At 41.2% G+C, this 25,019-nt stretch overlaps 1 protein-coding gene across 3 annotated transcripts; it reads right to left on the bottom strand.

Annotated features, from left to right (window-relative positions):
* Nucleotides 1-25,019, bottom strand: RUBCNL (rubicon like autophagy enhancer). Of its 3 annotated transcripts, none has more exons than XM_071551047.1 (16): nt 24,931-25,019; nt 24,212-24,319; nt 21,950-22,058; nt 18,035-18,709; nt 13,350-13,435; nt 10,022-10,229; nt 9,062-9,166; nt 6,946-6,988; nt 6,456-6,588; nt 5,885-6,030; nt 5,144-5,208; nt 3,825-4,063; nt 2,990-3,051; nt 1,571-1,724; nt 1,363-1,453; nt 1-900 (listed from the first exon to the last, which is right to left on the bottom strand). In XM_071551047.1, exons 2-16 carry the CDS (start codon nt 24,281-24,283, stop codon nt 788-790), a joined length of 2,301 nt encoding a protein of 766 aa, XP_071407148.1. In that variant the 5' UTR covers nt 24,284-24,319; nt 24,931-25,019; the 3' UTR covers nt 1-787. The 3 variants fall into 3 exon arrangements, with proteins under 3 accessions (XP_071407148.1, XP_071407130.1, XP_071407140.1); XM_071551029.1 differs by having other exon boundaries at nt 2-900; nt 18,047-18,709; XM_071551039.1 differs by lacking the exons at nt 24,212-24,319; nt 24,931-25,019 and adding an exon at nt 18,839-18,912 and having other exon boundaries at nt 5-900; nt 21,950-22,029.

Consider the following 25,019-nt stretch of genomic DNA (forward strand, 5'->3'; position numbering starts at 1 on the left):
TGGAGCAACTATGACTGGTCCAGTCTTTGCTTTTCACCACCCTACTCAATTTATAATTGGCAATAAATTTAATTTTCCCCAATTCAAGTCTCTTTCACCCATGACAGCAGTTGTCTGTATCTCAACCTGTCAGCTCTTCCATCTTATTTTCTCCCTCTGTTCTCTGGACAACAGGAGTGAGAACAGCTAAGTGAGCACTTAGCAGCAGACCAAGGTCCATCCATCACAAGTTGTTGCATAAATCTGTTTAAAAGAAACTTAAAATCCACTGGGTCACATTAAGCATTTGTCATAACAATTTCAATCAGCATCTGCCCAAAATTGCAGACAAGTCTTTTCTATTTATTGTGGAGCTTTTCAAAGAATGATTTCATACTTTAACCCTTTCCCCCATTTCCAAAATCCAACACAGGTAAGGATCTCCAATGCTTGTTTACTATCTATACATTATCTACAGAATTACAGAGATGAACCATTTTTCTATGAAAAAAATATAATATTAAAAATCTTACATACAAAGAGAAAACATAGGAACAAAAGGCTGCCCACAGAATTAACATCCAGTCTTTCTGTCACCAGTTAGGATGAAACTTCTTTAGGGTGAGTTTTCAATGAGGATATTAAAGTTGTTGGGTTTTTTTTTTTTGCCTTTTTTTTTTACCCCCCCATAAAGGAGACATGGATTAAAACCAGTAATGTCTAAAACAACATCATTTAGATTTTAGTCATGCACTTCAAGATTTGGCTTTGAGCATCTTCTGAAGTCAGCAGTCAGAAGAATCCAGTTTCACTGAGGAACAGGTGACAGTGGTTCTGAAAGTGTCCTCCGAGCAGAGAGCCGCAGACATTTGGGGCAGCCTCCAGACTTGAAGCATGCTCTGTGAAAGCATGTTTTGCACTCTGTTTACACATACAGAACAGCATTCAGGGAGAAAAAAAATTAAAAAATGAATCAATAGCTGTGTTCCTTGAATGATGTTTTGTCGAGTACATACAAGTACAAAAGTAAACACAATCAGTGCAAGGCCAGGACAACAATCACGACTGCAATAATTTACAATGAATGCTGGCAAGTTCTGATAAAACAGCTCTCCCTCATGCCTAGACTCAAAAAAATGGCCTACCCCTGCAAGCATAATCATGCTCAGGCAAATCCCTGGGTTTGCTCACTGAATTCACTGATGCATACAGTGGCTACAGGCTGTTTTTCAAAGACACATACTGTCCATGGTTTCCAAATGCACATGCAGGTTTTCAAATATACATACTTTCCTAGTTCTCAGTGTTCAAAATAAGCCCAAACAGTTTCATATACCAAAATTCTCCCAAGGAAGAAAGAAAAACACTGATGCTGGAACATACCTGTGCACCTTTTGCATTTGGCAATCTGATATGGAAACAGCAGGTCTGCACTCTGACAGAATTCACAGATAAACCCCTTCGCTTGACAGAGCTACAACAGCAAAAGGGTTGAATTTAAATCTAAGAAAAAATTATTTGGGAATGGCAGCAGGGATACTCCTTATAGTAGCCAGCTGCAAGAACATCAAAAGCCCTAGCTTTTCCTTACCTCACAGCCATCCACATGGGAGATGGATTTCTTCAGAATATCTTTAAGAAGCGGCAGTAACTGCCCTCGTTTGATCTTCACCAGATCATCCAGTGAGAAGAGATGCAGCTCCTCTGTCAGATGGCTGGGGACCTGTTCAAATTCCTTCAGTACACTGCAAGAAGAAATGAAATCCAATTTAAGTTACATAAAGTTGTTTTCCACGTACATTTCAAGAATAAGCCTCTCACTTCTCTAGTCACACAGGGATCGTACAAGGCAAGTACATGCTAAACCTACCTCCACTCCAATCTGAGATCACTAACAAAAACTGGGATTTGGGACTTAAAATAAACTGTCTGCTTTCAATGTACATTTTTCACACCTTGGAGTTGCCATATGCAGTTATCCCAGCAATTCTTAAATAATGTGTAAAGGGCTCTCTCCTACCTCAGGAACATTAGGTAAAATCCCATATAGTATTTAATATAATAAGCTAGGCTTATTTATTTTCTTTTGCAAAGAGAACATTGACAAGTTTTATCCTACATAGGTCACTGCTGGGTGAAACTGTGCTTGTTCTGAGTGGATGAACAGAGAAAATACACCTCCTGCTTTTAAAATATCACTGATGTAGATCGAAGTTACAGTAAGGATCCTCGTGCTTATTTCCATAATGGAATCACAGGTGGTTGAACAGAAGAGAGATAAAAATACATTTCTTTTTTATTTTGGTGAACAACACATAATTGATGCATAAAAAAGGTTATTGTCAAAGAAAGAACAGAACCTACTTTTAAAGCTTCTTTTGCTTAAGTCTGTTTTTAAAAAGGTCAGCAATTCTGCAGCAAAGGTCTTATTATTCACATGTCTAGGTATTAGTCATGCCCACAGTTTGGGGAGGTGAACACCACAAATCTTTCATTTGTGGCAACAAGCAAGGTCATGTTTTGGTCTTTATCACCTTTGGTTACTACTTTCAATTGAATATGTTTACAGAATAAGCTGAATTCAGCTTTATGACAGAGTTCTGGAAGAAATCTTTCAATTGTCGATGAACACACTTGTTAATTTTAAAAAATCCAACTCTTTTTTAAAGATAAATATTCTCAGAGAGATAAGTATCTTTGATCTTTTAAGAATGAGTGAGAACCTAATGGAAACAGAGTAGGAAAAAATATACACCTAACTAAAATCCTTCAACATTTAAAACCAAATGTTTAAGTATGTTACAAGAAACAGAAAGCTACTACATAAAACCTGTACTTCACTCAACATCTACAGTGCAATTACAGAAGGCAATTACATTATTAGAATTTGTGCTAATAATCACATTAACTTATTTAAAACTGGAGTCAAATGTCTGTAGAGAAGAAGGCTCTATAAGTATCTTATGTACCTTTTACTAAGCTATTTTTCATGCACAATCACGGTCCATACCTTTCACCAAACCTGCAGGTTTTCAAAAGCTTTTTTAAATGAAAAAGCTGTTCTTGGGCCTCCTAAAAGATGAAGGGGAAAAAACAATTTTTAAATTTAAAGCAATTGCATTTTCACATGCATAAATGAGAAACACCACTATTTGGGTCAGCAACCCTTGCATCTACATCAAGTCATACCTAAAAATAGGAGCTTCACACTAAGCATAGAATTAAACAACTGGATTTTCTAATACACAGAAGACCAAGGCAGGCAAAGACTATTTTTATTCCCTGACAAGTGAAGCAAGTCCTAATGCTACAAATGACTCCATGTCTGCACACCAGCTAGACCCAAACCTGTGTAAGAACAGGTAAGTGTCTCCTCAGTCAAGACGGGAGCAAGCACTTGCAATATTCAGCAGAACACCCTTCCTCAAGCTATAGGAGGTACAACCCTTAGATGAGCCAAAGATGTTTTCTCTAATGGCCCATAAAATCAAGGAGGCATTCAAAACTTCTAGAACTTTGCAACAGCCATAAACCAGGTAGAGGTAAATATTTACTGTTGGAGCCCAACTCCACTCCATGAACTGAAACTCCAAACCAACAGAGAAACAGCTCTCAAAGACAAGAAGACAGACCTGTGGCATAGGTTGTAATCCCTCCCTTCACCCACTTCTTCATCTGAGGTTAAAGAGAACAAGTCCCAGAAGTGGTGATGGGACAAGCCAGAGAAACGAACTCTCTTCCTTCCCACATACATACACAGCAAAGGACATCCTGCCCTAAGGAGTTGGTTTTTTTCCCAGAAGTCTCAGGCTCATAAATTCCTAATAAAAATGCACCACACTTACCCTCACCCTGTCCATTTCTTTACTTTTTGTGTAGAGCGTTTTGTTAATGCGGGACACATTGAAAATGGGGTGCTGCCATATGCTGTCCAGTAGGTGTTTGGAGAAGTTGCATACATAGTACTTTTTGAAGTCCCACTTGGAAAGTATTCGGGCAGGAATAGAAGACTGGGCATAGCTGTGGCAGCAGTCACAAAAGTATTTCCCCAGGTAGTCACAATAGCGGAGTCTCCTGATATATTCTGCAGGTAGACAGCAATGAAATTGTGAATATTTCTGAAATGGGAAATTTAGATTTAGAAGTTTTATGGGACATACCTCGTTTATATGCCTATTCTGTCTTAATAACCCTACTGGAGTGAGGGGGAAAGGTATTTTTTTATTGTTTTTTTAAATAGGAGGTTATATTATTGTGGTAAACACATGCACAAGCTCTTTACTTTGCATTAGAACAGAAAGTGTTCCTCATTTCCACATTTGCTGAACTGATTATAATCAGCATAAGATCCTAAAGAAACCACTGTTGCTTTACCCACAGAACAGACGCCAGATAAAATACACAGCAAAAAAACTTCCAACAATTTTGGAGTCACATTTGTATAATACTTGTTCATATAAAGAGGTTTGTGGGGTTTTCCAGCTATTACAGCATCTTGGGTTTGCTAAAATTAATGTGCCGTCACAGATTGTTGATACTTTACAGGCCAAATGCTGCTCTTGTGAGCTGACCCAGAACAAGTCTTGAGCACCACTTCAAAGATTTCTTAGGTAAGGTCTGTTTGTCAGATCTGCAAATAATTGTGCTTTCCAGCAGTTCTCACAAGGTATAATAAATTAAAAAAAAATCAAGCAGGATTTTGTAATCAAGACCTAAGGAAACAAACAGTTTTAAAAAGACACCCCGAAAAAGCCAAACCACACATTCCATAAACTTACATAAAGTCTCTTAGAAGAGACTTTTGGAAATGTGTAAATTGGCACAGAGAAAGAATTCTTGAAATAAACAAGTGGAAGATGTAAAACCAGTATTTTCCAGCCTAGAAATTTTAAAAAGTTTTTCCTGTTTTGTTGTTGGGTGTCACAAATTTTTATTATGTATGAGAAGAATACCTATCAAGTATTGTATTCTGTCCACGAGAAATTCCAGACACTGTAAAGATTCAACTGTCTATTTTACTATTGCAGGCACATTTAACAATGAGATTTTTCTTCTAGCTCCAATAATTTTACAATTGTGGTACATTATGTTGGTGAAGAGTGTAATCTGATTACTAGCAATGCACTTATTAGAGGGATTGCTTTCCACTTTTGGTAATACTTACTGCTTTCTATTGGGGTTCCGCAACCAACACACGTGAAGTTTTGCGCAGCCACCACTGCATCTCTCCTGTATACAGAGGCAAATAGTTAGAGCTTTCAGCATTCAAAACACAGTTTTAGTTAACATTCTTCCAAAAGCATGAAAGAACTACGCTGGCATGAAAATGTCCCAACTTAGGAGCTGACTCCTACTATTTCACATCAACTATGGCTTGCTGAAAGAATTAAATTATTTTCCATTTCTTAAGGTGGCATCCATATCAAGGGGTTGGGAGAGAGGACAATCCACATCTGCAATTGAAAAAGCAACCAAACCTGTAGCAATGCAGAGATTAGCCAGCTTTCCTACTGTGTGCACTCTACAGCACATTATGCAGAGTGAGACAGCAATGTCCCCAAACATGACCTGTTTTCCTCTCTGCTTTCTGAAAACCTGCCATCCATAAAATATTAGCAGGAAAGTGGGAAAAGTTAAGAATATTCTTCAGGTAGTGCCACAAAATGAAATTTTTAGGAGCCATCTAAGTTTGCTGCCACCAGAAAGTATGTGTATTATCATATGCAGAAGTGCATGTGCTGTGTTAATCAGGATGTACCAACAGAAGGGAAAAAGATACAATCTGCTTTCTAAGGTTGTGTTATGAATTAGCTCTAACCTTAGGACCTCTTGATCACCCAAGTTCTTTCCGTCAACTTCCCCCCTGCTATATTAAATGACAGTGCTCAGATGCCTCCAAACTTACTTGACTGAAGGATGAATATTAAATATAATCTGTGATCTTGGTGGGGACCAGCCAGAAGATCCTCTTAATTTGGACATGATCTTTATTTCTTCAGCCAGATTCAAACTGGACTCAAGTTCTTTTGGAATCTCTTCTTTCAGCACAGACTATTGGGAAAGACAAAGTTGTGAAGATAAGGAGGCCATCAACTGTTCGTATGTTAAATGCTATGGGAGAATGTTTATCTCCCTTTATACTCCAGGATTTTAAAGTTCAGTTTTTCATCTACATGAAGTCCCTCATTAGATAAATTCCCTCATGTCAGTCCCAGAAAAAAGCACAGCCTGATTGTTCACAACTCCATGTCTTAAATGTGCTGAAAATTGCTACAGAGAAGACATTTTCTAAAAATTTATTTAAAGTGAACTAATAAACTGTAAGCACTCATCTATAATTGTTTGGGGATTTTGTGGTGTTTTTTTTTTCTTTTTAATGTAGCTTCCCCCTTTTCTTAACAGTGAAGCAGCTGCAGTGAGACAATGATTATTTGGGGAACTGAATAAAGAGCTCGTTGTTTTCAGATCAGACTCACTCTCTGCTTAGATGAGCTCAGGCAACCAGACAGCTGAACTGCAGAGTCTGTCTGCAACCAGTATTTTCTGAAAGCTCTGCACAACTCCTGGGCAGTTGCTTCAGCAGAATTGCTGCCTGGTTCAAAAGATGACCTGAAAGTTAAGAAATACAGTCAATGAAAAATGGCAGCATGTCATTAGCATCCCCACTGCCTCTTCTACGTACCTGAAAAGTTTTCTCCCATCCATTCATTCCTACTTTCTTTCTTTGATACACCCAGGCCCTTAAAGAGTCACAGACACCACCCTCCAGTAAGCCTCAGGGACCAGCGAATACTCTGCTAAGCCAAGCGCCAGAGACATTTGCTGTCAAGCAGCATTCCTTCCCCTTCTTTGGGAGGGCCAACTTTACCACTCCCACACCTTTCCCTGCCCCAGCCAGAAGAACCACCAGAAAGCTGCTCCAGCTGAAAAGACAGTGCCACCGGGGACTATATTAGAAATACATACCTTTTATCTGGAGTGACAGACAGATTTTCAAGGTCTTCAAGTTCTGTGGTAAAGGAGAAAATTTTATCACGCCATCGAAGAAACAAAGCTTCTGTGACTCAGCACCATTTTAAATCTACTTTCTGTATTACCACAGTGTCACTTTCAAATATATTCATCTTTACAACACCCCCGTTGGATGTGGGAAATAACCTCAGCCCTAGTTGTAGAACCGGCATAAGGAGTCCTGTCTCTTCTGCATATCTCTGACTTTCGCAAATGAAATATACTCTCTAACACCTATGCATCCTATCATCACCCCATACTCCCTTCAGGAGCAGAAGTTCTAAGAAGAGAAAGCACCTGCTGGTCACGGTCTAGCAAGAAGGCACTCAATATAACTAATGATATAAAGAGCCACAAGAGTGCACAGTCATTTTCTTGGACACTGACAGATATTTGGAGACACTGATCACAAACATACCAGCTAATGCTATAAAGTTAGTAACAGGTGAGATAAATGGAATTAAGGTACACACTTCTTCATTATGTTTATATTGACGCAATATGCTTATGCCAACAAGGTATTCACAATGGTAGCATAAGTTTTGGCCATGCTTATTGCTCTCAAGACAAATGTTCCCCAATTCATCCATCTCAGAGTAATTCTTGCTACTAAAAATGCAGTTTTGGAGGTAATTCTTCATTCTTAGATCAGGGAAAGAAGAGATGAAAAATAAATGTCTGAAATGAAAGAGAGCAATAAAATCCCTATTTGTTATCAGGAAAAAAAAACAGAGGTTAAATGTTTCACAGACTGCTTTTAAGGATTTCTATTTCTGTATGTGTTAAACCAAGAAGCTAACCAAAGAAAAATCAGGATGCCCTGAAGAGAAGCAAAGAACAGGTGATTATAAGGGAACAGTGACATTCTGCTCTAGTCCTGAAGCAGAGGGAGGGCTGCCTAAAACCTAGTCAACATGCTTAATTAGGAAATTATCATGTCCTAAATCCTCTCAAACAATGTTGCTATAGTTGGCTGAGGCTGTACCAGTTTCACACTTTTCTCACCTATATTCCCTGAGTTTAATTCTTAGTTATCATTTCAGTCCCTGTGTTGGGATTGCATGTCACAGTTTTGGTAGAGGAAGGGTACTGTGTGACAATCTGCCAGAATTTTCCTTTATGTCTGAAAGAGCCAATGCCAGCCAGCTCCAAGATGAACCCATTGTTGGCCAAGGCTGCACCCACGAGCCACAGTGGTAGCACCTCTGGCATAACAGGGTTAAGATGGGGAGATAAAAAACCTGTACAATTGCAGCTGGAGAGAGGTGTAAGAATGTGAGAGCAACAGCTCTGCAGACACCAAGATCAGCAGAGAAGGAGAGGCAGGAGGTGCTGCAAGAGCCAGAGCAGAGGTTCCCCTGCAGCCCATGGTACAGATCATGGTGAGGCAGCTGTGCCCCTGCAGCCAGAGGTCAACAGGGGAGCAGATATCCACATCCAGCCCATGGAGGAGCCCATGCTGGGGCAGATGGATGCCAGAAGGAGATTGTGACCCAGAGACAAGTCCATGCTGCAGCAGGCTCCTGGCAGGACCCATGAGAAGCCCCAGGCAGCAGAGAAATTGGGAGTGAAGTTTATCCCAGGAAGATGGGAGAAATGGGGGGAAGGTGCTTTGACATGAGTTTTATATCTTGTTATCCTACTTTGATTTGGTTGGCAATAAACTGAATTAATTTCCCCTAGCTGATTCTTTTTTGTCAGTGACAGTAATTGGTGAATGATCTCTCCCTGTCCTTATGTCAACTCACAAGCCATTTCTTATACTTTCTTTCCTCTTTCCAGCAGAAGAGGGGAGGGACAGAGTGGTTTGGTGGTCACCTGATGTCCAGCCAGGGTCAGCCCACCACACTATCAAACCATCAAAGCTATTCTTTTCTAGAAGGGAAATCCTGCACCAGTTTGATATTTCTGCAAGTGCTCTACTAAGGAGTCACACATACATCATTGTTTCCATTTTCTCATGTTATTTCTCCTTTGATAACATTTACTAAGTCAACAGAATTCCCAAATAATGCAATAGATGCAGCTGAACAATAAATCTGTTTCTGCAGTTACAATTTTAAAGTCTTACCGATAATTACATATTCATCCTCTGAGTCACTGTGGCAACGAAACGTGGTAAGCTCATGATGTGATGGTAGATGCACTGGGGAGCTGACAGGCAGCAAAGCACAGCCTGTGCAGGACAAAGACAATACCAGTTAATTTTTTCCAGAATATAAGTACCTGCAATTATATTTTTCATCAGTTAACAGAACTTTAGCACACAGACTGTATTTACAGAGCAATTTTAATTATTTACTTTAATACATACACAGAGAAAGCCAATTCCTGGGAGTCTGTCATATCCCTTGGTTCCTCAGGAAGAAGCTTCTAGTGATAAACCAAAATCTTTTGTACTCTCAGTGGTCTCTTCCCTTCTCATGTGTAAGCACATCATTTACTTTTCCACAGAAGTTATATCATTTAGACTTTAGACTTATGATCTATCATTACTCAAGAGACTAAACTCTACTTAAAAACTCATGTGCTGACTGAAGCATTATAATGCCAGGAGTATTTATTATCTTGCCTCAATCTATCTGTGAATGAATACTCTGGGCAGTCTCACTCAAACTAATTGCATGGCCTGATCTGCATACTGCAGAAGAAAGCACAGAAGGAAAAAGCTAAGCTGCAAATCCTAAAAAAGAAAAGATTTAAGCAGAGAGAAAATGAGTCAACTACAGGCACCACTCTTTGAAGAGTCATGTTTGGCATGTGACACTTGAACCTCACATTTTCTCTTGAATGTACAAAATAATTTAACTATAATAAGTAAAACATAGATGTGTGCATTCAAAAGAAAGTATCTGACATACAGGAAAAACTCCTGTGGTAGAATCATCCTCAAGGGACATAGCGCTTCAGAGACTCGGACAATAACAGGATTTGGTTCCATGCAACGCCCCAATTAATTTAGTAGTTTCTTGCACAAAAACAAACAGCAGAGGCTTTCAGACAAGGCTGCACCCTAGACAAAGTAACTTGCCTTCATAACCACTGTCTGAAGAAGCAACAGAAGAATCAGCCTTCTTCACTGCAGGGTAAGAATATAACTCCGAATCAGTGTGATAGCTGCCATCTGATCCACTTGTTTCTTCCAAACCCCAGGACTCTGCTTGTTGACTTAAGATATTACACTTCATTTTTTCTAGTGATGCTATAATCATATCTGCAACAAAGAAGTGCGCGTTTTCCTGGGCACAAGAGTGGAATGCTCATTAGTACACAGCATATTTGATACTTACTTAAGATGAAGTCAAATACATAATTCCTCCCTGTACTTTTTCAACTCTATAAATAAAAACATAAATCTAACTCTTCTTTCATTTATACACATTAAAAAAAACCCAAGGAAAATTCAGAAACAACATGCAAAAGGCAACTGCCTAGATAATTTTCTCACCCTTGATTAAAACATACAATTTACTTTTATCTCACCCATCTATTAGCTAAAAGTAAACTTCATTACATGACTAACAGATGAATATGTATGCATTTTAGAGATGTAGACTTCTAGTTACACTGCATTATTTAGTATGCAAGCATGCATCCATGTCACCTATTTAATATGATTTAATTTCAAGTCACTGAGTACGAGCAGTTTTGCACACATGCTAGCTTGGAGAGGGCCAGAAGTGGCAAATTTTGAAGGGACTGTAGATCTTCAGGTGGTGGGCAGTACAGGAGCTAGTGAAATGCTTTCATTTGTTAGAGTTAAGGCAGTGAAGTAGGGAATATGCAGTGAGACAGCTTACATGGTCAACTCAATGCTACACAGAAAGTCTATGAAAAAGGTAATCAGGAATATCACTTCCCTGAGCTTTATACTGCCTTAAATAAAAGGTAGCTGCTTCAAAGCTTCACTGTAGCATTTCCAAACCAGACAACCCTTCCTCGTTATGTTCCTTGTCATCTTGCCTGCCTTGGTCACCCATTCTCTAGGAAAACAGACCACTGAGACATCCAGACAAACATGGGGCTCCCTGTCCCATTGTCACTGTTGTATCCTTTGCTTCCTGTGGGCTAATAGAGCAATACACCAGTCCCACTTGTGCTACCTGCTGCTGGCCTGGGCACAGCTTCCCAAAGCAGTCTCAGCTCAAAAGTGGATGCATCATGGAGAGACAGGTGCACTCAGGCACATGGGTGGAAACCCAGAGATGCCCAGGATACTCTCCCTCTCACCCCTCAACTGCATCATGCAAACTTAAATTTATGTCTAAAAAGTTATGGCAGTATCTAAGGCTAGAGATTCTAAGTACAGAATAATTAAAGCTTTATAAAAGTGGCTTATATTCAGGAAATTGTACCGCTCAATATCAGTATTCATGACATTCCCTCAGCTTGTATTGGAAGCATGAAGAAAGACATCAGTGTTTAGAAATAGCTAAATCTTAAGGACCACAACAGACAGCAGAGCTTTTTTATTGCTCACAGACAAATACATTTGGATGAGATTAATTTCAACATTAGAGAGCACCCACCAAGTCCCTGTAGGTGTTTGAAGAGACTTATCTTTCCCCTAACACTGATTAACTCACTTGCTTGGAGCACAGTTTATCCAGAGATCACTGTCAGTGAACTTTAAGAGTCCAAGAGTTTGCTGTATTTCCATTAGTAAAGAAATAATGAAACAGCTTTTTTCCTTTTGGGAGATATCTGTTACTCTGAAGATTCAGAAAATCTCAAGTTAGTGGCAGAGCACAGCCTACCAGCATGTCCTGCTGCTAAAAGCAATTAGGAGCATATCTAAGAGAGCTACATTGCAAAAAGATGGAACAGAATACAAGGACTCCTGTACTCAGCATGACTATCAGCTTTCATCTTTGCCTACTGATACCTCCCTCACACTAGGAAGTAGCCCTAATTCAGCTGTGACACACCAACCTTCTCATTTCTGTCTCCTCCTACGAACATCAATGGAAAGTCCCTCTAAGATTATCTGGCCCATTTCCTTCCTGGTGCACGACTACAACTCACAGACTTGTGGACACCTTAGGTTTTGGTCCTGCAGTTCAGAGATTATTTCCCAACTCAGAAGTATTTTGTGCTTTGGAGCTTTTTGTTTCTTTGGGGTTTGTCGTTTGCTGTTTTTGTAAAGGCAGCATTTGCTCATAATGAACTGAGGTCTTGCTATCTTTTAACCTGTAATCACATCAGCCCCCAGTCCTCTGCACAGTAGCAGTAGCTGGTATGATCTTGACTCACTCAATACTTGTCAGACTGTGGTTTCTAACCCAGATATCTACTCATTGGTCTCCTGATGACTGAAAGCAAATTACTTTTGTTCTTGTTCCCACATTACAGACACAGAAACATCATTTCCTTTCTGCAACACCTTTCATAAAAAAGGAACATGAAAAGCTAGTTCGCAGGTTTGTTGGGGTTTGGTGTGTGATTTTTTGGGTGGGGTTTTTTGGTTTGAAATGCACCTTAAGGATGCTGAGAGATTCAAATCAAATGCAGAACTCGACACTCCAGTGAAACTAGTGCTGTGTACAAAGACGACTATCTCTTGGGACCAGGACGTGGGACCACCTGCACAACCACAGTCCAGCAAAAAAAAATCTCCTTCTCTAGGCACATTTTTAGAGCTCTTTGTATTAAGCCCTACTCATTGCAATCCATTAACCCCTCTTTCCCCACTGTTAGAAAAGATTAATATGTAGTATACAAAGTGTTGCATGACAGCATTATCTCCTCATCTTTAGCTCTGTTTATATGATTGAGTGGACTGCCTATCTGACAACACACCTATGACTGTCTGGGCCCCTATCAGAAACTGCTTAAATTACTGCAGTTTTCTGAGTTATTGTGCCTGTTATTCATACTCTGCTTCTTTGACAGCAATCTCACATGCTCATCATAAGCAGATGCCAAAAAAATCCCTAACTTCTCCTCATCTGCTGACAGTAAAGGTACAAAGTAAATCCTATCCATATGCATGTAGCTGCAACAAATTCTATGTAACATATTCTAAAACAATTTTAAAGTTACTAAAGTAATCCTGTTTTTCCTCAAGGAATGTGTGGGAAAATAACAGAATGAAAAGCTGAAACATACAGTGTTCCTAAATACTTCCATTATTTTAAAATAAGGTTTAATTAATGGATTCAGAGTAGAAAATAAATGACAAAATAGGCATGCTAGGTTTGTAGGTTCACCCCCAGGGGGCAAGAAGAGGGAAAATACAGTATTTGCAAAGATTAGTACATGTATCAGGAAGTTCTTTTATTGAGAAACACCTCTTGCCATTTGATTTTTCCACTATAAAATGGAAAAAACATTATGATGATAGTATTTGTTGTCCTCACCTTCTCCACATCCTCTGGAAGCATGCAGATGTCCTGCAATGAACGATTCAAAGGTATAGCACTTATGTTCAAAGGAGAAGTAGAATCTGTGGGTATAACAAGAACTTTTATTAGTTATTTATCTGCAGCTCTCAGGATGCGTGCAGGTCAACTTCCAGAAAGCAAAGCAAACTTTCTTCCCCCAAACTGAGCACTGTTGGCACTGGAGGCTGTGGTGAAAGTTAAGGAATAAAGAATGTGAGGAACACACTGTCAACCTGAAGCATGAGCATCAACTATCAGAGAAACATAGTTTAAATGCCATGCAGTGACAGCACTGCACTCCCACACCAGTCCTCTCCCAGCTACGGCCTCCTGAGCTGCTGGGGACAACCACAGCCAGAGCCTGAGGCTGAGTTTACACCAATGCTCTGCATCTGGCAACACAGCCTGCTGCCACTGTGCTCTGGTCAGTCACGGTTGCTGGAAGAAAAACAAGTCTCACTGCTGTCGGGGCATGCAGAGATGCATCAGCCTTAAAAGGTTCCCCGTACCACTGCTGGCATTGTGTGACTAGAGAAAGTTTGGGAAACACTTTGATGTTATGTTTCCATGCCACAAGAAAATCTCCTTCCTGTTCCTAAATGCAACCCACGCTGCTTGGCAACACGTCCAACTGTGGTGTTAGCCACAATACCCCATGCTTCCCAAAACAGTAGTTCTGTTTTCCTGGCATTCACTGATGAGTACAGTTGAGCGTGTGAAACAAAATTAATCTTTCTTTTCCTGATAAGAACTGTGCAGCAAAGCATACATCAAGTTTTTTATAGATGAACTATGGACTGCTTTTTAGATGTAAATGGCAACGATATTCTTTCTGAGAGAACTGAAAGTGTGAGATATCCCAGGCACTCAGCAATAGGACAAGGGGGCACAGGCTCAAGCTCTGCCAGGGGAAATTTAAGTTGGAGATCAGAAAAAAATTGTTTATAGAGAGAGGGTAATCAGGCATTGGAATGGCCTGCCCAGAGAGGGGGTGGATTCACCAGCCCTGAAGGTTTTTAAACTGAGATTGGACGTGGCACTGAGTGCCATGATCTGGTAAACAGACTGGAGTTGGACCAAGGGTTGGACTTGATGATCTCGGAGGTCTTTTTCAATCCAATCGATTCTATTCTATGATTCTATGATCATGCCCTCAGAAGCATTTGGACAATGCTATCAGATCCATGATGAGACTCTTGGGGTGTCCTGAGCAGGTCCAGCAGATAGACTCAAAGATCCTGATGACTCCAACTCAGTGTATCCTGTGATTCTTGTTTTCAAAGCAATCACAGCCACTGCTACAAGAAAGTTGCTGTAAAGATGATAAAGATTATATATAATGTCTAAGAATGTACACATTAATGAAATATGAAAGCAAATGACTCCCATTTTTTTCACACTGACTAGTGTTTACTACCTCTTCTTTGACCTTAAACTCAAGCAATATCAGTTTCACTCTCATGATGTTTTCAGGATAAAATAGACTGTATGCAAATGGCCACGACACACACCATTTAAAGCCTTTGCAGACAGCATGGCTTGACCAAAGGCTTTTTATTTTAAAAAAAACGTGATTTCTATATTTTTTTAAAATTCACAGAAAAGCTAAAAAGGTGCAACAAAATATGGCTGCAATTTATGAAAACTTTTTTCCCAACTAAGCAGCACTGACTCTCAGGCCTAGTTTAGATTATTTACATTGTCTTATTTATAGAAACCATGTTACGCTGCCCTGAACATCGACAACATCAGGCTGGAAAGCCAATAATGTGCTTCAGCGTAGCAACACAAATGTCGTAGTTTTGTACAGAATTATTAATACCTCCATTGTGTATACCATGAAGGAAAAATGAAAAGCCTGACCGTATGACTTCAAAACAGATTTAATAGCCTAATTAGGCTATTTTCATACCTACTTGATGATTCATCTTACTGGATAAGCTCTACAGCTCGATAAAAGCTGACATTCTCATCTGTTAAGATAAACATTACTTTCTGAACTAAAAATAATGAATAGAAATAAGAAAATGAGAAAATTATTCATTTCTTTATAAAATATAAGGTGGAATTAAATGTAATTTTGAAATCTAATGGGATTTTGCTCACCTCTGGCATCCCACTTGCATCTTTAAGTAAAAAGAATGTAAAGTGAGAAGTAGCACAGGGAAGAAGCCCAGCACATCCAGCAGTGGGATGTAACTCTGGGTCTGATGCAGAAAAATTATCTGGTTGCTGCTCTGGTCCTGAACACTGCTGCCTGGAGGCTGCTGGGGAAAGAGCCCTAGAGAGCCAAAGAAGGAAATGACCTTGATGTACATAGAGGTCAAAAGCAAGAACAAGCCCTGTGACCAGTCAGTGACACACCAGCCACAAAAAAGCCCCCAGAAAACACCAAATTCAGTCACAAACTCTTTATCAACGACAGACCCTTTTCAGAAGGTTGCATGAGGACACCAGAGAACGGCACCTAAATATATGAACAAGGCTTAACAGGAATTTCATGGGACCAGCAGAAAAAACTCACCAAACAAAACCACCGAATTCCACTGAAAAAAAATTACTTACTCTGATTTAAGTTATATTATATAATTTTCTTACATTTTGTGCATCCATCACCAATTCTCCTGTGAGAAATTACCACCTCTGAGATAGCAATCAAAAGGACAGCAAGTCAGGAAATGCTAGTGTATAATTCCTGCCTTCAAATTAGGCATTTTATTTCTTTTTTCATTTTGCATTTCACTTTCACATCCTCATAGTCCTGGACAATGAAGAAGAGAAGGACACCTCACTCCCCAGGCTACCCAGTAGCAAGTTAAATGGCTAAAAGCAACTAGGAATGATGAAATTGCATTAAGTTTTTGCTTTGCAGGCCAGAGTCTAAAGCAGACAGAGCCCACCACAGTGAATAGTGTCTAATAGGATCTTGGCTCCTATGAGGAGTATTTTTTAGTAAAATCAAGGATGCTACTTCTTCAGTCACTCGGCTGCCACATTCCTCCTTTGCTTTCTGGACAGCCAGCAGTGCTACCAACCCAACACAAGCTTGTGACACGTCCAACCCGTGCCAGAAGATCGAGTCACGCACAATTTATTTGTTCTTATACACGTGCCTTGCAGTTCCCACCGACCCCGAGAGCCTGGGCTGTGTTTTCCAGACCCAGCCACCCAAACCCGCGTGACCAGCTCCAGCCAGCCCAAACTGCCGGGTGTGGTTTCCTTCTCCCTGACAGGCACTTCTCAAAGACACTGAGCCAACAAAACACCCAGCGGAAGGAAACAACCATAATCGTCACTGTATTAACTGTTGACGACAGCCTATCCTGGATGACAAAGTTGTAATTATTAAGAACTCCCAGTCCTGCAATGGCACGTGCCTGTTTGAGACCTTGCTGCCAACTTGACACACCAGAGGATCTCTGGGTGAATGGCTAGGAAGGGTTGGAACTTGGAAGTGGTTCTCAGCAGTGTCACCACTAGGACTACTACTGACTAAAGGGAGAAGGAAAAAAAATAGAAATAAAAAACATCCCTAGCCTCTGTCACATTATTTCTAACAGAAAGGCAGATAAAAACTCCTTGCTGTTTGCTTTTATTCCAGTAGAAAAATCAGGCCTCAGGTTGCAACATCTTCCTGAGGCTCAATGTCTATCATCACAGAATCATAGAATAGTTTGGGTTGGAAGAGACCCTACAGATTATCTAGTTCCAACTACCTGCCATTGGCAGGGATGCCGGTCACTAGATCAGGCCGCTCAGGACCCCCTCCAACCTGGCCTTGAACACTGCCAGGCATGGGGCATCCACAACTTCCCTAGGGAACCTGTTTCAGTGCCTCATCCATGGCCAGGCCAACTGCATCCCTATCCACCTCTGGGGCAGGTGCTGAACATTCCCACTGAACACCTCCTTGCCTATAGGCCTGCACTGCCCTGAGGCCCCTGACACTGAAAGGACAGACAGCATCCTGCTCACAGGGCACCCCCCTACTAGTAGCTCTCAGTTGGTGTCTCTTCACAGACAGCACATGGGATATTCATATGGCTGAAAACTGGTGAGGGATAAAAAGATTCTGTTCTGTATTGAATGAGTGTTTGTGTTTCCAAGACCTTAGATGCACTTGGGAATGGGAAAAGGAACAACAGTCCAACTCTGTCATACTAAGAATGGATCTCAATGCCCTGACTCCAAAACCCCAGAATCCAAGGACTCCCTCTCCTCCAGCTCATGTCAAACACAAGATGACCCTGGAAGTCTGCACACACCAGTGAATCACTACCCAATGCCCATATCCATGCTCTCTGCTTTTGGGAGAAAGGCAACAGTGAAGACAAGACAATATTGGTAGAAAGCCCATCCAGTGGATGTTCTAAATTGCTCACAGCTCAGCGACCTTTACATTTTACCAACCAACAACTGCATATTACAGAAGCATTTCTGCATCATGAGAGATGCATACTGCAAGCATGAGTGTCTCCCATTTTACCCAGTCCAGCCCTCTGGTTTCGCCTTAGTTTTTAAGCTTTTTCTTTCTCCCCTCCCTCCTTTTGCCATTCTCATTTTGATTGACAGCATTTATCTAACTCACAATCACCATGAACAAGGCCCACTTCAATTATAGTTGTCTTTCCCAGTGCAGAAATCTTACAACAAAAACACACCTGTAAAGTTACCTGTTGGATTGACTGGTGCTGACTGGGAAAGCCCACTGGGAGAATTGTTGTCATTGCTGCTGACAGGCACAGGCTCCAAGGCATCAGGGTATTGCACTGTATCTGCTGGCTTACCAACAGTTGAATCAGAAAGAAACCTCATCAAAGTCAAGTCTCTTTCAGGGAAGGTATAATGTTCTTTTCCAGAATGCACAACAGCTGATGTGACAGTGCCTCCTGTTAATGTCACCTGGGTAAAGCAGTCACGCTTCAGAGGGGACATGTCCAAAAAACCATTCAAGGAGGAAGCAGCAGGATCTCCGTCAGAGGAATGGGGACAGAGAAAAGTATCCACCAAAGATTTGGAGGAATCAGAGTCTGTGTTGTTCCAACATGCCCGGTGCCTTGTAAACCGAATGTCTGTTTGTGTACAGGCAGCGTTGTGATGTGCAGAATCGCTGTCACTGTCATCACGGCTATCCCCTGCACTGCTTTCTTCCCACTGTTCCACATCACTGTCCGGATGCTCTGCTCCCTGCATTGTGCTCTGCTCCAGCACCAAAGAGGGCTTCAAACCAGATGCATTTAAAACAGACATGAGAATGTCTTTGATAGCTTCAGCACTGTTAGGATATGATCCAAAATTTCCAGCATGTCCAATCACTGCTGGCCGTGAAGATTCATCTGTTCAGAAAAGGGAAAAAACAAAGAGGTTAGGAAACAGTCCTAAGAAAAGGTTAATACACAATGTGAATAAAATGCACATTACTTTTGGCACAGGCAAGAAGATAGGAAAGACATGAGTTCACTCACCACTTGCTGCTACCTCTTCGTGCAAAAAAGCTCTTGCTTTCTGCACACAGGAAGCAATTCTGTCATTGATAAGGCTAGGTAATAAACAAACAATAAAGTATTCTGCTGTTAGCCAAACACAATTAACTAAGACTTTAACGGTGACTGATTGTCAGCATGCTCAAAAACATCACTGTTCTACAAAACAGGATGACGTACAGTTACTGATACAGGTACTGGTTCCATTGCCAGTAAAAGAGAATATTACATTATAGCAATATATATGGAGGATCAACAGAGCAGAAAGAAAAAAACACCTTTAGTCACAGGGTAATAAAAGGTCAAGTGCTTGTGTATTTGAGTTCAGTCAGGCACTTTCTCATGTAGAAATGGTTAAAGTAACCTTCAGTCTATTATTTATGGGGGTGGCAACACTTACATGAACCCACAAAAAACTTAGCTCTGTCACAGAATGCTCATTAAAATGCCTCTGAAGGAATCAAAAGCACTGGCTGCCAAGATCCTGTGTGATCTACTGTAAAACTGTACTTCAGCAGAAGATGGAAAAAACTGCTTTTAGTAGGAGATGTGGTAACATTTGCAGGGCACAGAAGCACACACTGCAACCAGTAGCTATTGAAGAATAAATTGAAGTCCTGTATGTTGAACAAAAAAGCCCCAGAGAAACTGCCATAATCCATGTAATTGAGAGATTAGAGACAAGGTCTATGTTCAAGAAGGAACCATGGACCACATCAACACAATGAAGCTGACAACAGTCTCCTTCAGGTCAGATAAGCTGTTGTAAAATTCTAAGAATAGATACAATCAAGAAGAAGAATTTCCAAGACAAAGAGCTCCTAGTTAAGACCACAAGGAATGTTAAACACTGGTAGTGAAAAAAGCAGCAAGTCTTGCAGACTACAGACTTTGCCCAGAGTTTGCTCTCCTTGGCCATATCTCAATGGAAAATAGTAAACTTCTCCATGAGAAACTCAACTGGAAGCCAGCATGCATGATAAGAAAGTTTATCAAGGAAGGAATCAAAACCAAAACAAGAACCCCTACTTACTTTGGAGTAGCAAGTCTATATAAAGACCAGCCCTCATCAAGAAAAAGCTGAAAAAATTGAGAACATCATGTATAAGCTAGACAGCAAGAGCTGCTAGCAAAGTTAGCCTAGTAATGCCAAGTCAAAAACAGTCAGTAACTGGGATTGGTCCCTTCCACTTATGAGGACACATCTCTTGCAGAAGTAGCAACAAAACTGCATATTTTACTGGCTGCACCCACAAAGAAACATCCCGCCAATGTAGCCAGCCATGGCAGCAAAAGGGCAGGAATGGGAAAATTGAAACTAGATAACTTTCAAACAAATGTATTTCCAAAAAAAGAAAGCTATTTTGGTAATTATTGACATTTTAATTGCACATGAATACCTTAACTTGGGCTGCAAGTATCATCTTTTCCACACAAAAGAAAATATTTAGTGTTAGAATAAAAAAAAACCAACGTGAAATTGTATGGGTTGAAAGGGACCTGAAAGATCACCTAGTTGCAACCCCTGCTATGGGCAGGGGCACCTTCCAATAGACCAGGTTGCTCAAAGCCCCATCCAACCCTGCCTTGAACACTTCCAGGGGTGGGGCATCCATAACTTCTCTGGGCAACTGGATCCAGTGCCTCACCCCTCTTCCAATAACGAATTTCTTCCTAACATCTAATCTAAATCTACTCTTTGGTTTAAAACTATTTCCCCTTGTCCTGTCACTACGTGCCCTCTCCAATATTCTTCTTGGCCCCCTTTAGATACCGGAATGCTGCTGGAAGGTTTCTACAGAGCTTTGTCTTCTCCAGGCTGAACAGCCCCAACTCTCTCAGTCTGTTTTCATAGGAGAGGTGTTTCAGCCCTCTGATCATCTTCGTGACCAACCTCTAGACTTGCTTCAACAGGTCCATATCCTATGTTGTTGGCCCCAAGAGTGGATGCAGTTGTCCAGGTGGGGTCTCACAAGAGCAGAGCAAAGCAGAGGGAAAGAATCATCTCCCTCACCCTGCTGGCCATGGTACTTTTGATGCAGCCTGGGATACAGTTGAGTTTCTGGGCTGCAAGCACATACTGCTAGGACATACTGAGTTTCTCATCAACCAACATTTCTCCTCAGAGCAGCTCTCAATCTGTTCTCAACCCAGTCTGTATTTGTGCTTGGGATTGTCCCAACCCAGATGCAGGACCTTAAACTTGGCGTTGTTGAACCTTTATGAGGTTGCCGTAGGCCCACCTCTCAAGCCTGTCAAGGTCCCTTTGGATGGCATCCCTTCTCTCCAGTCTGTTGACCACAACACACAGCTTGGTATCATTTGCAAACATTCTGAGGGTGTGCTCAATCCCACAACTGCCTTCAGCTCTTCTGTTCTGCTCTCCTATTGCAAAGCCGCTCCAGCAGCCTTTCCATCTACTTTCCTCCTTTGTCATCTCCACTACTCTAGCATTATGGTACATCTCTAGCACTAGTCATATAAGCATGCTGACTAAATCTGCTACATACTTGTTCTCAGTGGATTATAAGAGAAAAAAGAACAAATTTTAAAAAATTAACTCATGCTTCTGCTCTGACAATCTTAAAGAAAACCCAGCCCCACAAAAACAAAGCAAACAAAAAACTAAACCAACCAAACAAGAAAAAAAACCAAAACCAAACATCCCATTTTAAGGTATTATCAGAAATAGGTTAGTTCCAATTAAAAAAAAAATCTCAAAATCAGTTTTGTAACTGATATTCATGTGAGTAATTATGATAATCTGTCAAAATCTGAGAAACTATTTCCTCAATGAACAAGAAGCTGACCTTCCAAAGATCATCTGAACAGTTCAAGTATTTTACTCATGAGCACACAAAATGTCAATGTAAGTGAAATGGCCAAACAACCATTTAAAAGACAAAAAGCACTCATACTTTCAAATTGTAAAATATATTTTGACATTCTACCACCCTTACCGTCAATAAACAAGGAACCCTCTTCAACCAGACTACAGCTGTTTAGTACACCCAAACACGGATAGCTTTTGTTAGCACTACAAGCACCAGCGAAGCTTCCCACAGAGAGGCATTTCAGAATGAACTAGCATACCTGAGAGCACGGAGATTTGAGGTGTCGGAGCAAGGCAGCTAATCCTCGCTGAGGGATTTGAAGAACACGCTGACTCGGTGAAAGCCACCTTTAGGCTTTTGTGATTTAACTACAACAAGAACACAGAGGCAGACAATTGGATTATAAAACAACACCACTCTGCTAATGATAATCTCAGTCTCACAGTCATACCAGCAGAAAGAACACTATTCTGATGCCTGTTGACAGTCACCTAACCACTGCCTACATTTCTGGGTGTCTGAAACTCTCCCCAGAAACAAGCATGGTCTGAAGCATCAGAGCATCTCAGCTATGCATCTCTCATTTCACTCCACAAGGCAGGTGACCAAAAGAAACTCCCCACAGTAGGAGGATTAAACCATGTGTATCAGGCATATACAAGACAAAAAGCTGAATTGTATGTCTGTGTATCTGCCAAAAAAGCAGCAACGAAGTAGAAAAGAATTCAAGGAATCACCATCTGTAGCTGGAAGCGCATGACTAACTTAGCTGTATACAAGGTATAAACTAATCTATGAGGTCCCAACTCCACAAACATGTGATCCATGTGCTGCTTAATCTCCCAGCTCTAACAACTGGAAGCAAGAATGGTCACGTCATCTAATTTGATAGAACACACTACACGTGGTTCACATCAGCAACATGGTTGATCCAGCATAAAGCAAAAAGTCTCACACACAGATAGCACTCAACCTGGCATACAGCCTGCCAATATAAGTTGACCAAAATTTTGAATGCATTTTAACTGACTGAGCATGTTTGTACCAGATCAGCACTTAACCTTCAGCAGTTGTGATGCTTCCAATTCAGTATTTCTACCCCTAAAGCTGGATTTACCACATTGTCAAACCACTGTAAACTGAATCAGGGAAGCAGTTTAGTGCAGATACTCAGGGGCTAATTCCAATAAAGGAATAAGACACACAAAGCAAAGCAAAATGTTTCCTTCAGAATTCCTTGTAAGGGCCCTGTTCCCCATCCACTGCCTTGTCAAGTATATCATTGACCTGCAGAGCACGACAGAAACCAGGGAAATCAAAGGGACGCCCTGCTCCAACACGCGCATGGTTAAAGTGCTTCGCCAAGGAGTACCTCTTGCCTTCTCCCCATGTCAGTGAGAAGCCTCCACACAAAAGCACTCGCAGGATTCCTGTCACCTGCCCCTGCACCATGTGAAAAGGGAGTTACAGGTGTGTTGTTCTCTGTCACCCTTTGTTTTGACCTCTACACTCCCCTACATAGAAAAGTGAGGTGACTCAGAGTGCAGATCTTGTCCAGATATCCTTCAGACCAACGGAAAGCAGAAGAAATTAAAACCCACACAGAATTTCCCTTTTAACTGAAGAATACTGTTTCAGGCCAAAACCAATATGCTGAATTTAAATTATTTAGCATTTGATTACGCCAGTGCTTAGAAAAATACTCATTTCAGTATCTGATAGTGTTTTCTTTTCTTCACCTTCTTTAGAGAAACTAGTGTGTAAGCAGACTTTATACATAATGTCAATATGTCTTTATGTCAGTATTACCAAATAAAGTAGGAACTATTTTTTAATTACTTTTACTAAATTAAAAAATGCTTTCAATATCAGCAATTAACAGACTACCACTTAGGATGCAAGTACCCCAACTGCCTGACATCAGGGTAAATCGGAGTACTTTGTCAGCAGGCATAACTATTAAGAGTGCTAAATTTGAAGATTTTTATCTCTTTTTAAACAACTATCACATGTCTTAGGTCTTACCAGATACAACCAGTGCTCTGAAAATTCGGGTAAAATATTTGCATTTACTTTCAGGATGTTACAATTTCAACTATATCACAGATTAGGAATGAAGGCCCTTAGTATTTAATTATCAAACAACTACCAAAAAACCAAAACAAACCACACAAAAAGAAAAAACACACAGAAAAATATAATCCCACACACAAACAAACAAACAAAACTATTAAAGAGCACTGATCAGGAAATACAACAGAAGCACATGAAAAGCACCACAACACACTGCCATAACAAAAAAACCCCCACTGTCTGACATCTTCACAGCATAAGAGAAGTTAGCCTTATCCCCCTCAATACTGGGACTATATTTCCCAAGTTAACTCTGTAATGAAACCTCCCGCATTTAAAAAATAGAAGTATTTACTACAACCATTGACAACTAAAAGCTGTTTTATGAAAAAAGCCCCCCAGCCAACGAGCACCCTGAGCCACCATTCAGATGCCTCCCTTGCCTCACCTCTTCAGAGCAGGAGTGCTTGAAGACTTCTGGTCTGCTGTAGCTGGCGAGCGCTACTGCATGGAGAGACATGATGGGAAAGCTTTCATTTTTTTGGTGCTTAAGTACCTGGAAGCAATAGAGAAGAGTATTACAGTCACCACCACGTTATCCGCGGTTCTCCATCTGTTTTACAGACCTCACAGTTAATATTCTGAACATTTTTCCGTCTTGACTTGGCAAGCTTATAAACTTACCGAAAAGCAGAGATCAGCAACAATGGAAATGTGCTAAAAAAGGCCTGACTGTAAGTTTTGGGGTTTTTGTTGTTTCCTGGGGTTATTTTAAACAACACAACAGGAACACCTACGCTGTGCACAAGAGGAAGGTATCGATATGTGATACCCCGCAGATAGTTGCAAAAGCAGGAGGAGAGGGAGCGCACCGGGCAGCAGCGAAGCCCCGGCGCTCCGGCTCTGCAGCCCAGGCTGCTCCCCCAGCCCCGGAGCCGGGCAGGGGAAACCACCGGCGATGGCAACAACCCAGCGCTGCCCCCGGAAAGCATGGGAGGGCTCAGCCTGCCGCACAGCTCTGGCAAGCGCTCAGTCCAAAGGGAGACACCGAAACATCCCGCCGCCCGAGCGGCTACCACCCAAACCAGCCACGCTCCCCGCAAGGCACCCCCCACCCGACCCCGGCTTCCCATTCCCGGCTTCCCATTCCCGGCTCCCTGTTCCCACCTGCAGCCACGGCGCCTGGCTCCGTCCTGCCCGCCGAGGCAATCCGCAGTTGCTGCCGATGCCGGCGCCGGCCCACGCACCGCCCTTCC

This window comes from Pithys albifrons, chromosome 1 (assembly GCF_047495875.1).
Source record: "Pithys albifrons albifrons isolate INPA30051 chromosome 1, PitAlb_v1, whole genome shotgun sequence".
Classification (NCBI taxonomy): domain Eukaryota; kingdom Metazoa; phylum Chordata; class Aves; order Passeriformes; family Thamnophilidae; genus Pithys; species Pithys albifrons.